The sequence below is a fragment of the Rhinolophus hipposideros genome (genome assembly GCF_964194185.1).
Source record: "Rhinolophus hipposideros genome assembly, chromosome: 24".
Classification (NCBI taxonomy): Eukaryota; Metazoa; Chordata; class Mammalia; order Chiroptera; family Rhinolophidae; genus Rhinolophus; species Rhinolophus hipposideros.
Window position 1 is genome coordinate 19,400,109 of NC_138070.1, and position 15,466 is coordinate 19,415,574.

At 47.7% G+C, this 15,466-nt stretch overlaps 1 protein-coding gene across 2 annotated transcripts in view; it reads left to right on the forward strand.

Annotated features, from left to right (window-relative positions):
- Nucleotides 1-152: 152 nt before the first annotated feature.
- Nucleotides 153-15,466, forward strand: part of OSBP2 (oxysterol binding protein 2) — a 162,510-nt gene continuing 147,196 nt past the window's right edge. The window contains exon 1 of one of the 2 annotated variants that reach the window (XM_081036665.1): nucleotides 153-1,069. In XM_081036665.1, coding sequence (XP_080892791.1) covers nucleotides 411-1,069 — 659 coding nt within the window. In that variant the 5' untranslated portion in view covers nucleotides 153-410. The remainder of the gene's footprint in view (nucleotides 1,070-15,466) is intronic. The other variant, XM_081036664.1, reaches the window with a different exon arrangement.

A 15,466-nucleotide genomic window follows, 5' to 3' on the forward strand; every position in this document is an offset into this window, starting at 1 on the left:
GGGCGCAGGGCCCAGCTGGCAGAGGCTGCGCTGGGAGCCGGCGGGCTCTGCATTCATCATTGTTCCCCCAGCGCCTGGCACGGGGTGAGGCGCAGGCAGGGATGGTGGCCTGAACCGCGCCGTCCTTTCCGCGTCGCCCGCCCAGCTCTCGCCCTACAGGTGTTTCCAGGACGCCTTACAAGTTCCAGACCCTGAGCCCGGCGCTGGCGACGCCAGAGAAGGACCGGGGTCCGAGTCCGGGTAACTGCCAGCCGCCGGCGGCGGCGCGGGGCGCACGGGGCCGCCGCAGAGGGACCCGCGCGCGCCCCCGCCTCGCGCTGCGCGGCCGTGACGCCCCCGGCCCCGCCCCCGGCCTCCGCCCCCTGCTGCCCCCTCCCCCCGGCTCGGCCGCGCTCGGGTCCGCCGGCTCTATGGGGAAAGCGGCCGCTCTGTGCCGAGGCGGCGGCTGCGGCGGCCGCTCCCGCGGACTCTCGTCGCTGTTCACGGTTGTCCCCTGCCTGTCGTGCCACACGGCGGCTCCCAGCATGAGCGCTTCCACGCCGGGCTCTGGGCCGGAGCCCAAGCCTCAGCCAGTGCCCGAGCCCGAGCGGGAGCGGGTGGCAGAACAGGTGCCGGAGCCCGTTCCTGAGTCAGTGCCAAGCTTCGCGTCTGAGTCGGAGAAGACATCTGCGCCCAGGCCAGGGTCCAGACAGGAATCGGAACTGCTGCCGGGGTTGGGGACGGGAGCAGGACCCCGGCAAGAGTTTGGCTCCAGTGTGGGGGCTGGGCCCTTCACCAAGGCCTCCCATGAACAGCCACCAGCGCTGGGGCCAGTAGTGGGGAGCGTGCCCTTGGCCAAACTTGAGTCATGGTCACAGCCGGGGTCAAAGCCCCCGCCTCTTCTGCGACCAGGACAGGCGAGGATGTCTTCTGGGGCTCCAATGCCAAGCTCTGGCACGACCTCCACTGTCCCAGGGGTCTTGCTGCCTCTCGACAGCTTCAAGGGCTGGCTCCTCAAGTGGACCAACTACCTGAAGGGCTACCAGCGCCGCTGGTTCGTGCTCAGCAACGGCCTGCTGTCTTACTACAGGTATGGAAGTGCCAGGGTGGGGCATCTGAGTTTGGAGGGTGGTCATGCTGCAGTGGTGGTGACAAAGGGCATCCAGATGACAAAGGACACCACTACTAGTCTAGGGATACTTGGGAACATGCACTCTAGCAGGAGAAGTAATGCCTTCAGCCAACTTCCCAGGGCTGGGGGCCCTGACCTCTGGCATGGGAGCCCCCTGTGGACATGACCTCTGGCAGGCTTGGGTTTAGGGTGTGAGCACGGAGGTGGAGTGAGGGAGTGATTTGGTCTTGGTAGTTGTGGGACCTGGGGCTCCCAGGTCAACCCGTGAAGTCCCTGATTCAGGAGCTTTCTGGTTCAGGAGCTAAGATCATTGTATTAGGGATTGAGGGGGGACAGTAACCTTGTTCAGTCCTTGGGACCCACTCTGGGGAAGGACTGCCTGTTCCCTCAGGTTGCTCACTTTCCTGATGCCTGCTGGTTGCCAGGCCTTAGGTTGGGCACAGCAGACTCACAGGTGTATCAGACATAGCTCCTGACCTTCAGGAGCCCATCGTGGCATTGTGTGGAGACCCAGGAGGCGGCCCACTGTAGCCATTCTTATTCCAGAAGCAGCATGGCATTCAAAATTGAAGTCCAGTGGTGGGATCGCTAGCACTTGCTGCCCACTGGAATGGTTGAAAAGAGAAAGATATGAAGGCTTTCTCTCCTTTCTTACTAGCTATTGCTTCAGTGTGTTTCCTGGCAATGGTTCGTTTCAACTTTCAGCTCTCAGATCACTGTATATACCATTGGTTCTCAAACCTGAGCCAGCTTCAGAATTACATGAAGGGCTTGTTGAAACACAAAGTGCTAGTGTTCCCCCTCCCCCCGCTGAGTTTCTGATGCAGTGGATCCAGGAGGCACCTAAGTTCTGGCATTTTCAACAAGTTCCAGGTGAAGCTGCTCCCAGCCACAGTCTGAGAAGCACTGCTCCGTTGTCCTTGCAAATAGGGGGACCTGCCTTGCTGTTTACTCACTTCACTCAGCCAGGCAGTATTCGTTCGGGTCACCCGCCTTAGGACGTACATGGTCCTTCCTAGCCTTTTTGGAACACAGCTTGTAGAGGACGATTAAGTCTATGGTGCCCCTGAGAATTTTGGAGTTCCACTGAACTAAGTGTTGGTTCCCACTCCAAAATGGGGACCGCTGTCTTTAATCCCTGGCAGGGGAGGAAGCTCCTGGCAGGGAGGACGTGTTTATAATGCGCCCTTCTCGTGTGGTGTATTGGTGCCCCTCAGCCTATGCGACTGCACCATACCCATCACACAGAACATAGTGTTCTTAGAGTTAGGCGACTGAGCCGAGAGAGATCCTTTTCCAAACAGTGTTTTTATCCCACTTGCCATACTCTATCAGGTAAGTAAACATTTCACCGACATGCAATGATGGGAGATCATCAGGGATTTGCTATAAATAAATGTCACTGTTTTCTTAAAGGCAAGGGAGGTAACACCATAGGGCATGTTGGCTGTGGACCACACGCCCTATTTTATGTTACATTCGTTCGTTTATTTCATCCTCACAACCACACTGACAGGTGGTCTCCAGGATTGTCCTGTTGTACAAATGAGGGGTTCAGAGGTTTGACAGGGGGACAACAGGCAGCGGAGAGAGATTCTGATCTAAGCCTTTGCCCTCCAAAGTCCGTGCCTGTCCCAGGTGGATGTCCTCATGCCCACTCATCCTTGAGTTCAGCATTTCTGAGTTACCTGTATTTTACCAGGTACTAGTAGCCTGGAGGACTCAAAGTAATGTTCACGAGTACAGGGTCCCACAGTGGCACGAAGCCCTAGTTCTAGTGGCAGTAAAACTTGACCTCATGCATTTTTGTTTGATTTTAACTGGAAGAGCAAAAAGGTCCCATCTTCTTTCCTTAAACTTAACTTGTATACACATACCTGTTTTATTGCACTTCACTTTATTGCGCTTCTCAGATGTTGCATTTTTTTACACATTGAAGGCAAGGCCCTCCACTAGTAAAAAGATTACAACTCATTTTATTGTGATACTCACTTTATTGTGGTGGTCTGGAACCAAATCTGCATTATCTCCGAGGTCTGCCTGTACAGGCAGTTGGCATTTCAAGGTAATCTCAAATGTGCAGATTCTCTGGGTAACTAAGAAAAATTCTTATTGCTTGCAGATAAGGCTCTGGGGATAAATACAGGTTTGGGGGGAGAAGGGTGTGGGGACAAGTTTCTCGTGTGTGTGCTTGTACAGTTCAGCTCTGTCGTTTCATTTTTGGACATTCCTAGATTCTAAGGTGGGCAGAATTATTGCCTGACTTGCTTGTGTGGAATGAATGAGTCCTGACATTTGTACAGCCTTGTACTTTCAGTTAGTCCCATGTGAGACCGGCCATGATGTCCTCATTTCCATTTTATAAGAAGTAAACCAAAGCCAAACGAGTGAGCTTCTGTGGCTTACTCAGAGGCGTCCGGCTTGCAGGCTATGCCTAAATGCCCCTGAAGATGAGTAAGTCTCCATGTATAGAAAAGACCCTTCTGAAGTGGAGCCAAAATTGCTACTTCTTCCGTGCACTTCAGTTCTGCCTTCTGGAAAACACTGTGGTCTGCCCCTGCTCCTGCCCCTGAGCACTTCAGATGTTTGATATAACTCTCCTGTCCCTGCTTCTGATCTGAATTCTGGCTTCTAGACCGGGCATGGCTGTCCTGCCTGGGGTGTCAAGGACTCAGTGCCTTCCAGGTCTGCGGCTCCTAATTCTGACAGCAGGAGAGTGGGTTATCCAGGGCTCCGTCTGTGCTCAGCACCACGCATGTGTTATCTCCTCCCACCCTCCCCAGACCTCCAGCTCTCAATAGCGCTCCCAGTGTGTGTGGTTGGAATACAGGCAAGATTCAGGTGCTCATAGCTGAAAACAGTGTGAAAGAATTTTTATTCATGATCTCCTTTCCTTACAGGCCAGGTAGAGTCTGGTTTACTTGCTGGGGTGATGTGGCTGGTAGAAAAGAAATCAGAGCCAATTCTCTTGCTAGCTTTGCTTTTGGAAAGACCACTCTCTCTATTTTTTTCTTTCTTTTTAACTAAATGAAGCCTGGTGTTTGGAGAAATGTATCCAGAGAAAAGGTGGGCACGTATTTCTTGTGCTCCCTCCCCCATCTCATCCTTGTGACCATCCCCTTTCTTTCCTTTTTATTTAGTTTTATCTCATCTATATACAATTTTTTAAAATCCGTATTTTTCATTTCAACTATTTTTAACTTTGTGAAAAAAGGATACTGTACATTATATGATTTTTGACTGCTGTAGAACAGTCCAGGATGTGAGTGCACCACTTTTTGTTTCCACATTTTCTTCTCGATGGGTGACTGAAAATTCTTGGACGCGTGCAGGAATTTCTCTTGGGCGAAATCGCTGGGATGTAGAGAATGTGCATGCTCACCTTACATAACGCCAAGGTGTTTTCCAAAGTAGTTGTACCAGTTTATAATCCTACTGGCAATTATTAATAAGAGGTTTTGTGGATCTGTACCCTTTGCAAAACTTGGTATTGTCAGCATTGATTTTGCCAATCAACTGGGTATACTGTGTCGTCTCACAGTCTTGACCTGCATTTTCAGTTCCCATTATTTTTACCTTAGAGAAAATCAGTTAGGGTTTGGATTAGAATTTCTCCATTAAGTGTGGCTTCCTCTGGTACTTCTGCCCTCGATTTTCCTTGAGAAGCTCATTTAATCACTTACGCTTATTCTAAGGGAGAAAGTACATAGTGCCAACAGCTTGGCTTAGTAACATTCAGATTATCAGGAATAAAAAATGCTCTTTGGAAAAATAGTTACATATAGAAAGAACTTTCTGGGAAGTATGGGTAATTATCAGCAGGTTTTTACTTCTTTCCAACAATCTGCTAGGAACATAAATAAATATAGGAGATGAGATTCTTAGTCCATCAATTGGCACTCTTAATCACATGTCTATTTGGATACCAACAAGGAGAACATGGTTTTGTGCTCAGTTTTGTTTGTTTTTTTTGGTTGTTAGTTCCCATCAAAAAATTTTCATCCCTAGTTCTCATCCTGTAGGGAACATGTAATTACGTGAAATTAGGTAAAAGTTCACAAATGTCGTGGAATTTTCAAAAGTATTGACTTCAGCAAGTCCTGATGGAGAGAGTGTGCCAAACACAAGCTTCATCCGTATTAAGGGCAACACTGATTTGGTTAAACAAAATTCTGCTTTGTTGTATACCACTTGCCTGTTTGGTGCCATTATAAATGACATTTGTTTCCCAGGAAACAATTTCAAACAGAAGCATTTTTTTAAATGTATTTATTGTTCAGACTGATCTATGGGTAGAAATGGCTAAGCCAGCTAGCAAAGAAAGCCTCAGACAGATTAGTCTGGGTTTATAAGAGAGAAGGCTGCAGTCAAGTGGAAATAACTTTGACAAGTCCTCTGGCTGAGGAGACCACTGAACATGTGGTGAGCTGGGCCCTTTTTGGTAACCTGAAAATGGTACACCGAGACCATGCCTCTAGGATGGATCATGTACTCGTTCCTCCCGTGAGGCCACCTCTCAAAGGCAAACTCTCATGGAGACTGCGTGCCAGGAAATCATGTTTTCAATGTCAGTTTAGGTAATACTTGAAGGGTACAGATGGAAAAGACTCTCCAGTCGCAAAATGTCCCTGAAAATGTGAAGTTAGGAGTATACGCCTACTGGTTAAGCCGTTGGGGTCTCCACCCTCAAAGGTGGCCTTATTATATTGGATGCAGCTTTAATTTGAAATATCCAGTGTTTTGTGTCCTGAGACCATTAGGAGGCTGAAAAGGACCGCCCAGGTTGATCATGTGTAAACATTTGTTTGAAGTATATTTTCTTAGCGTTTAGCACAAGGGTGTTGCAAAGAGATCACGAGGGGACTGGCAGCATATTTTGGAGGGGCACACTGCACACCATTGTTTTTAGCAAGGTCTGGTGACACGAATTGTCATTTTCCTCATGGAACCTGCTCCTCCTTCCAACTTCTCTCTTTCTATGAATAGCTGAGAACTTCTGAGTCATGCTTGCTGCCTCCTCCCTCCCTCATCCCACATCTGATGGAATTGCCACGCCCTGCCTGTCCCTCTCCTCTAGTCAGTCCCTCTTCTCCATTCCTAGTGCCACATCACTAAGCAGAGGTTTCGGTCTGCCTTCTGCTTCACTGGTGTCCCCGCTTCCAGCTGCTTCCCTGGACAGCGCATCCTCACTGCGGTGCTAGCTCCCCACCCCGATGGCCCTGGAGCTGCCTTGTCTTCTCCAGGATTCTTTCGATAGTTCCATGCCCTGTGTGGGCAGTTCCTTGTCTTGGATTTATCCCATTTGAAATACCTGATTGATCCAAGAACCACTGGGAGTTCACTGGGCATCTCTGCAGGCAGCTTCGTGCCAAGGGGACACCATGGCCAAGTTTGGCAGCAGCTCTGTAATCCACATAGAGCCTAACATGGTGCTTTGCCACTGATACACATTCCGTAGCTTGTTTAGTCCGAATGGATGAATGAGTGAATGAAAGAGAATTGCCTGTGATTTTATGGGATTTCAGAAAGCCAAGTATGTTAGTGCAACTTGGATTCTTCTTAGTTTGTTTTCAATTTCAAAAAATTGTTTGCTGAAATAAAGATGGGGAAGATAAATTGGAGATAGCTGGCTTAAGCCAGGAGTGCCAGAAAAGTGACAGTTATGAAATGCAGACTCTCTGGATATTTTATGTTGACAGATTTGAATGTGTTGAAATAGCCTCCTCATTGAACCAGTGACCTACATCTGTGGTCCTCATTTGTATTTACATAGGGTTGCAAGACTTTGTGCATGTTGTCTGTATATACCTCAGATTTGTCGCTTTGTAAAGTGTGCCAGTGGCTGAAGGAATGGGGCGCAACGGTAAAGCTCTTAAAGGGGCTTTTCACAATCTCATAGCTCTTTAAACTAGTTTCATGTGCACCTGATGGTCTGCCTTGCACGTGTCACGTATTCAAGGCCCTGTGGGAAGCAGGCCATGGATCAGAGGACAGGCCTCTACCCCACATTCAATCCAGTCGAACAACAGGCCCTCCCATCTGTGGGGTTCTCTGCAGGTGTCCGAGTGATTTCCAGTTTGCAGTTTTGGTGAGGAGTGCAGGCTCTTCCTTACTTTCCTGTGGAACGGAGGAAGAAGTGGGAGCGCATGTGCAGCACCAGGACCCCAAACGCCAGCTGACGCAGCCCGGGCCAAGGTGTCCACCTGCCTCATGCTGTGCAGACGCCTCGCTGGGGTCCTGTGTCCAGGTCTCCAAGACCAAACCCGGGCTCCGTGACCATTAGGAGGGCTCACGGGACTCGCCAGAGTCGTGCTGAGAGCTGTGCTGTGTGACGGCAAAGCACAATCAGCACAGCGGAGAGGGGCCTGAGGTGGAGTCTGGGGAAACCAGGCGCGGGCTCCCAAGGCTCCTTGCCCAGTGTCGTCACACAGGAGACGCTCATTCCTCCAGCAACAAGTTGTGACAACACGTGTGAAATGTTGCCCACCAGGGATGCCCTTGAGAGACTCAGTGCCCAGGATTTTCATGGGGAGCTGTTCACATGGGCACTGTCTGCCTGGCATATTCCCAAAGTCCAGACTCCCCGAAAGATAGCAGGTGTTCACATCGACCACATTGGTAGTATAGGCAGTTCAGGTACAGTCAAACACCCTTGCCAGGTAAGGAGGTGGGGCGGGGGCTCCCCAAATCCAGACTCCTAGATGCCAGCCAAGGGCCAACCTTGGACACAGGCCTTTCAAAGGATGAGCCGTCTCAGGCCTGCTGCGTTCATTCTTTCTGCATGGGTCTGACCTCCTTCCTCCTTGCAGACCTCAGTGACGTCAGTCAGCGGTAAGGGCCAACACTCACTCTGGTTCAAGGAGAGTAAATGCTTACACTTGGCTTTGAGTGGCAGAATGGCCTCTTGTTTCCTATCAGAGGAAACACATGCCAGTCTTCCAGGGTGTCTCACACACCACAGGGTCCACTGCTCTCTGTGCTGAGGGCCTTCTCTTGGAGCCTCCAGCCCTGGATTGGCCCTTTATTGCTTCATAGATCCCTTTCTGATTTAGACCTTCGCCGGCCTAGGTTTTGCATGTGACTGGGATACACTTGCCACATGGGTCTCCTTCTTCTGCAGGTACTTTTGTGCTGTTGGTGGAATGTCTGGTGTGAGTTCTCCAGCTGCTACAGACCTTTGTACCTTCTTTCGGGAGGGTCTGTTAATCCAGGATTGGCCCTCCCCCCCCAGGAGCAGTCGGGATCACGTGATAGTGAGCACACACCAACTTTGGTTGTATCATTTACTGTAGGCCAACAATGTATAAGGCAGTATGGGAGACAGACAGGTGTACCCTTTTCAAATCACTGGGAGGAGGAGGAGGGAAGTCTGCATCCTGGAATTTAGTAAGAGGCGGGCAGGTTCAGGCTCAGTTCTGTAGGGAAGCTCCCAGGGAGCCAGGTACTCAAGCATTCGGCTTGCATGCCTCCTGTAGTCTTCTGGAATGTAGTTGGCTAACTACGAAGATTGGACAATTAAGTTTGTGAACTCATCCTAGAAAAAGTGCTACATACACCACTGCTGAATATCACTACGGTCACCTTCAAAGGACTCCCCTTGGGAAGCTATGCACCGACGCCAGCACCTAGTCCACCCTTTACAGCAATTTTGGAACTCTTTTTCTGGAATGGCCATCAGAGCTGTCGCCTTATTACCCTTGATGTCCTGAATGTCATCAAAATGTCTTCCTTTCAATATTTCCTTTATCTTTGGGTAAAGAAAGAAGTCATTGGGGGCCAGATCAGGTGAGTAGGGAGGGTGTTCCAATACAGTTATTTGTTTACCGGCTAAAAACTCCCTCCAGACAGTGCCGTGTGAGCTGGTGCATTGCCGTGATGCAAGAGCCATGAATTGTTGGCGAAAAGTTCGGGTCGTCTAACTTTTTCATTCAGCGTTTTCGGCTCTTCCAAAAAGTAAACTTGGTGAACTGTTTGTCCAGTTGGTACAAATTCACAATGAATAATCCCTCTGATAGCAAAAAAGGTTAGTTAACAACGTTGTTGCAACAGTTCAATAACTTAATTGTCAGAACTCCTATGTCAAAGAAAGACAGGCCCATGACAGGATGTGAGGTTCCTAAAACCAAGATTAATATCTGCTTATCCCAAGGGGAAAAGGAAGACAATGGGCCTATTTCCTGGACAATTTACACTGGATACAGACATGTGGAGAGGAGGAGATGGCAAGAAACATCCTGAACAAAATTGAAATTGGCAGCTCCGTGTGCAGTGAACCACATACCAGGTGTCCCACGCAAAGATATGGCTTTAACCATGCAGGCAAAGCAAACTATCAATGAGTTGTGGGGTCATGCTGGGTGCTGTATGCTGTTTTCTTTCATGTGCGACTCTTTCCTGCATCTGTTTCCGTTTTTAAGAGTTCTCAGAGTTCTGATCACTTAGTTTCATGCCTCTTGACACCTCAGCACATGCTTAGCCACAGCTCCGTGCATTTAACATCAATTTAACAGTCTTGACTCATAACCATTTGATCTGCATCGCTGGGCCATGGCCTAAAGCAAAAAGAGGGCAGATGGCACTACTGAGTTTGCATAGGAAACTGCCAGATTGTGTTCTTTGAAGCAGCAATAGGTGCTGTCTTCCTAAAATACAGTGTGTGACTGCCCTGGGCTGACCACTCTCTACCCTTCCTAGCTAGGTCCCCCGACCCACTCCCTTCTCCCTATCTCCCCTTTGCCCTCCCACCCAACTTACCTTCTTCTTCCTCTTCAAACCACATACCTTTCATTCTCCCCTCCAAATCTCACCATTCCCTCACCAAGGAGAACCCTCATTGCTGCAGACTCCTAGCAGAGCAGTCTTGATTTCAGGTCACCTCAGCATGGACCTGCCTGGATTCCTCTACAATGAGCTAGACTGGCAGAACCATCCTTCCTTTGATGCCCTTTTGTGGATTATGTCATTTGGCCATGCACCCCTGTTAGCTGGGTGTTGGTCCATCTCCCTGCATTAGATTAACACCTTCCTCCTCCCACCAGAGCCTGGAGCCATGTCTTCTCACTGTAGCATCTCCTAAGTTCGCAAACTATTGCAATGATGTTGCTAACCTTTTTTTAAAAAAAAATTCAGAGGGATTATTCATTATGAATTTGTACCAACAGGACAAACAGTTAACCAAGTTTACTATTTGGAAGTGCTGAAAAGGCTGCATAGAAAAGTTAGACGACCTGAACTTTTCACCAACAATTCATGGTTCTTGCATCATGACTGTGTATCAGCTCACACGGCACTGTCTGTTTTTTGTGTTTTTTCCCCCAGGACTTTATTGGGGAACAGTGTGCACTTCCAGGACTTTTTTTCCAAGTCAAGTTGTTGTTGTCCTTTCAGTCTTAGTTGTGGAGGGCGCAGCTCAGCTCCAGGTCCAGTTGCCATTGCTAGTTGCAGGGGGCGGAGCCCACCATCCCTTGCTGGACTCAAGGAATTGAACTGGCAAATTTGTGGTTGAGAGCTCACTGGCCCATGTAGGAATCGAATCAGCAGCCTTCGGAGTTAGGAGCATAGAGCTCTAACCGCCTGAGCCACCGGGCTGGCTCCGGCACTGTCTGTTTTTAGCCAGTAAACAAATAACTGTATTGGAACACCCTCCCTACTCACCTGATCTCTCCCCCAGTGACTTCTTTCTTTACCCAAAGATAAAGGAAAAATTGAAAGAAAGACATTTGGATGACATTCAAGACATCAACGGTAATGCAACGACAACTTTGATGGCCATTCCAGAGAAAGAGTTCTAAAATCGCTTTGAAGCGTGGACTAGGCACTGGTGTCAGTGCATAGCTTTCCAATGGGAGTACCTCGAAGATGACCATAATGATATTCAGCAATGAGGTATGGAGCACTTTTTCTAGGATGAGTTTGCGAACTTAATTGTCTGTCCTCGTAGTATCTTGTACTTAGTAGGTGCTTGAATTTCAGTGGAGTTATTTTAAAAAGAAGACGTACTTTGTAATTTTAATCTTTTTGCATGTTATAATGACCCAACATGCGGCCTGGATTATTACAGTAGCAATATGGCCCAGATTTTCAGGTACTTTTCTGAGGCTTATCGTGAGCTTATCGTGTATGACTATTGAGAGCTCATTGTGTTCATTGATATTTACAACTCTTTGTTATGAAGAATTTTAAACATATCTGAGTAGACAATCGTATAATGAACCCCCCATTTACCCATTACCTGTTTCAACAATTTGAACTTCGTGGCCAATCTTATTTCATCTTATTCCCTCTCACCCATACCATTTTGAATTGAATCCCAAATATCATATTTCACCTGTAAATGTTAAAGTATGTAATATTAAAAGGTAAGGATTTTTAAGAATACATCCACAATACCATTGTTACAACTAAAACAAATCAACAATAACTCATTATCATCAAATATCTGGTCAGGGTTCAGTTTCAGTTGTCTCAAATGTCATAAATTGTTTTTTGATACAGTTGTTTGTATCAAGACCCAAGTAAGTTGTGCCCATAGAATTTCCCACAGTCTGAGTTTTGCTGATTGCATTCTCTTGGTGTAGGCTAACCTACACCAAGATGTCCTCTGTAGTTCCTTGATTTGGTAGCTGGATCTAGAAACTTGATCAGGTGGTGGTGTGTCTTCCTTCAGTAGCTCATTATGTCTGGTGCCTTCTCAGGTTGTGATATGAGCAGCTAGCTGGTGACAATCAGTCTCAGATTAGTCTGATTCTATCACTTCTTCCTCATTTATTAGCAGGAATGCTTTTACCGTGTTTCCCCGAAAATAACATCTAGCTGGACCATCAGCTCTAATGTGTCTTTTGGAGCAACGATTAATATAAGGCCCAGTATTATATTGTATTGTATTGTATAGTATTATATTATATTATGTTATATTATAGTATATTATAATATGTTGTATTACATTATATTATATTAAGTTTGCTCCAAAAGATGCATTAGAGCTGATGGTCCAGCTAGGTCTTATTTTCAGGGAAACATGGTATAAAGAAAAACCCTTATTTACTACTACTTTTTGGTTTACTCAGGGATACGGTTCACACAAGAAAGGCAGAATAAATGCTTCTTTCCTTTTCTTCACAAGCTTTCAAAATAATGAGTTGGTTCTTATCTTCCAATGGTGACCAGTCAGTTTTATGTTCTTAAGTGACACTGTAATCTCGCAAACATATGTGCTGTTTCAGCCCACTGCCTGATTGACCTTAATGATGTACACGTTCTTCATTTCTCATGTCTGCTTCTCTTATTTTCCTGTCTGTAGTCCAGTTTTTTTTTTTTCCCTCCTTGGGCCATGTGGCAGATGGCTGCTGTCCACAGTACTCTGGCTCGAACCTGCACGCCCACACTCTGGTCCACATTCCACTGGCTGTATCAAGGCACATGACCCCGTCCGATATATCCGTGGGGTGGGAACATGCCCACTCCCCATTCTAGTGGGTGATCCTGCAAAGTGCCACGGCAAAGGATGCGGGCATGTAATTGTAATTCAGGGAGGGCATTAAGAACTGGAAAAAGTGCTTCAGTCTATCGCCGCCTCTTACCTTCCTTCCTGTGATCACACTTTTCATCTATAGAGTAAGAGGGCCGGATTAGGTGATCCCCTTCTAGCCCCAACTTCCTGAGAATTTGATGGGGAGCTAAATAGAAGAAGTGAGGGAGAGATTAGATATTCATAATTGATCTGCGTGTGGTGTGAACTTGGCACGTCGAGGTGTTCAGGAAATGTCTAGTGACTTAATGGTTCGGGGACCAGAGTCCAGGTGGCCGGGAAGCTGGTGGCTGACCTGGTAGAGAAAGAATGGGGATGCTCTTGCTGGGCCCCAGATGTCCACTGGCCTTCTTGCCACTGGAGCCACAGGCCTTTGGAAGTACTATGGAGTTGCTGGGGCAGCATCTTCCATGCTGTCACTAAAGGATTTGGTCCAATGACACTAGGGGCCCTTGCTCCTGAGCCCCAGGGTAGCATGACCTAAATGGTACAGGGCTAGATGGTATATTCTGGTTTCCGGTCTCGGGAGACCTGCAAGCAGACTGAGTAGGGGCACCACCTTTGCAGAGTTGTTTACACGCTGTGCCAAGAAAGGTACCTTCCTCAAATGCCCCATTTTTAGAAAATGAAATTATATTGCTAGATGCAGGCACAAAAGTGATTTTCTTTTGAGTCCCCCAGTTCTCCTAAGTTTGAACTTATTTTGCTGTCAACTCGAGTCTTTTCCTTCTGGTGATGGGATTAGGGCTTTCTTAACCTCTGAGCAGGTTCCCGTAGTGCCGTCTCTCTCACCCGAGTGCCTCGTGACCTGCCCTGATGTTGTAGCCTTCTAGACATTATCCCTGGCTTTGGACCTTGCTTCTCCTCCCCTCCTGCTCTAGTTTGTACTTGGTGGCACTGGGTCATTTATGTGCATGTGCAAGCAGCTCGAGGGCAGGACCAGTAAGTCAGGTGTTGTCTGTTTCCTCCTAGAAGGACCAACACAAATTCAATCAGTGTTCAGTACCTGTTAGCTGGCCACACATTGCACAGACGTGTCTTCTGGGCCTGGGAAACTGACAAGCAAGGCTTTTTCCAGGTCCCTGGTTAAGTTGCATGGTGTGGCGGTGTAAGCATCTCCAGGTAGGAAAGGAACTTAAAGGTCATCTAGTCCAACCATCTCTCTGTTCATTGACTTTTTCTTACAGCATCTCTGCCCCGTAAGCACAGGCCTCTGAGCAAACCTAGCAGGTGACAGAGAGCAAACCTTTTTTTCAGACGATAAGCTGGTGTGCCCTAGATAACTCTGATTAGAAAATTCTTCCTCTGTTGAGCTGAGATGACTTTCTAGGCAACATCTGTCCTCACCGGATGTTTCTCTGTCCCACACAGCTGGACTTAACCCTTCCACATGGTCATACTCTTCATCTTGAGAGAGGCTGGTTCAGTGTCCCTCTGTATTATCTATTGCTACATAACAAATCGTGTCAAAAGTTAGTGGCTTAAAATTGTCGTAAACACCTCAGAGTTTCTGTGGATCAAGCATTCTGTGAGTGAATGGTTAGTAGGAATGATTCTGGCTCGGGATGTCTCATGAGGGCTACACCCATCTGAAGGCTTGACTGGGCCTGGAGGCTCTACTTCTAAGGTGGCTCACGCATGCCTGGTAAAGCGGTGCTGGCTGTTGGCCAGAGGCCTCAGTTCCTCACTCAGTTCCTCTCCAAAGGGCTGCGTGAGCATCCTTACAAAATGGCCACTGGCTTTTCCCAGGGAGAATGATCCAAGAGAGTAAGGAACCACAGTGTCTGTTTTGACCTGTCCTCAAAGTCACGCTCTTTGTTTGTTATTTCCATCAGATCCTGTTAGTTCCACAAGTCAGCCCTGCCTAATGTGGGAGGAAGGTTCTAAAGCTCTGTGACCCTCACTTTCCTCATCTGTAAACAGCCCTGCTTGGCTCTTTGAAACAAACTGTGAAAACCTACTTGCTAAACTTTCACAAGTGAAAGGATGTTTTAAATGTAAGGGTTTTGCTAGTAGTCAATGCTTAATTTGTGAAAACTTCCTGTTTAACTCAAGGTACAGTCAAGGATAGCAGGGCTGGATTTGCCAGAGGGTGAGGCAGCCGTGTCTCTTTTGGGGGTAACCAGGCAGACGGCTCTTGGGAGTTCAGGAACCTTGTCATAGGGTGACTTCCTCTGCTGACAGGGCCCTTCTCTCCTTCAGGCCAAGTGGCGGAGGGGAGGCAGAAGGTCACACACTCTTGCTGGGTGCTCTGGGGGCCCAGGAGAGCTACCAACCCATGGAGGCCCAGACCTCATCTATCTTGTTCACCGATCTGAACCCAGTGCCTGATGTACCATGTTGACTGACGAAAGAACGAACATGCTAAGCAGGGATGATGGTTGTTTTAAACACAGCCTCTGTTTCGGAAGCCTTCATGTTGCTTGAGGTATGAGGCCTTTGGTTTTGCAGGCTGCTGTTCTGACAGGAGTTGAGCTGCTGTTTCTGCTTTAATTGAGCTTGGTGGGAGTCACTTTTATGTAAGACTATTTCATCTAATATTAATTCAATGCTTATAATACTGGAGGCCACGAGGGGAAAAAGTAGAATTCCTGAATAGATTATGTCTCACCATCAGATTTGTAAAATCATAATCTGTGCATTTAAATTTGTAATTGACCTCGGTGTGTTAAATCTTGACTCACGTGTTTCCTTAGAATTCATGGCATTTCAGTCTTTTGCTTGGCTTGGTCACTGATTTTCCTTTTTAGAACCTCCTTGGCTTAGTGTAGTATTTTTCGGGGGTATTTTTAGTGCTCCTGGATTTTTAAGCTAATAGCTCCCTTGTC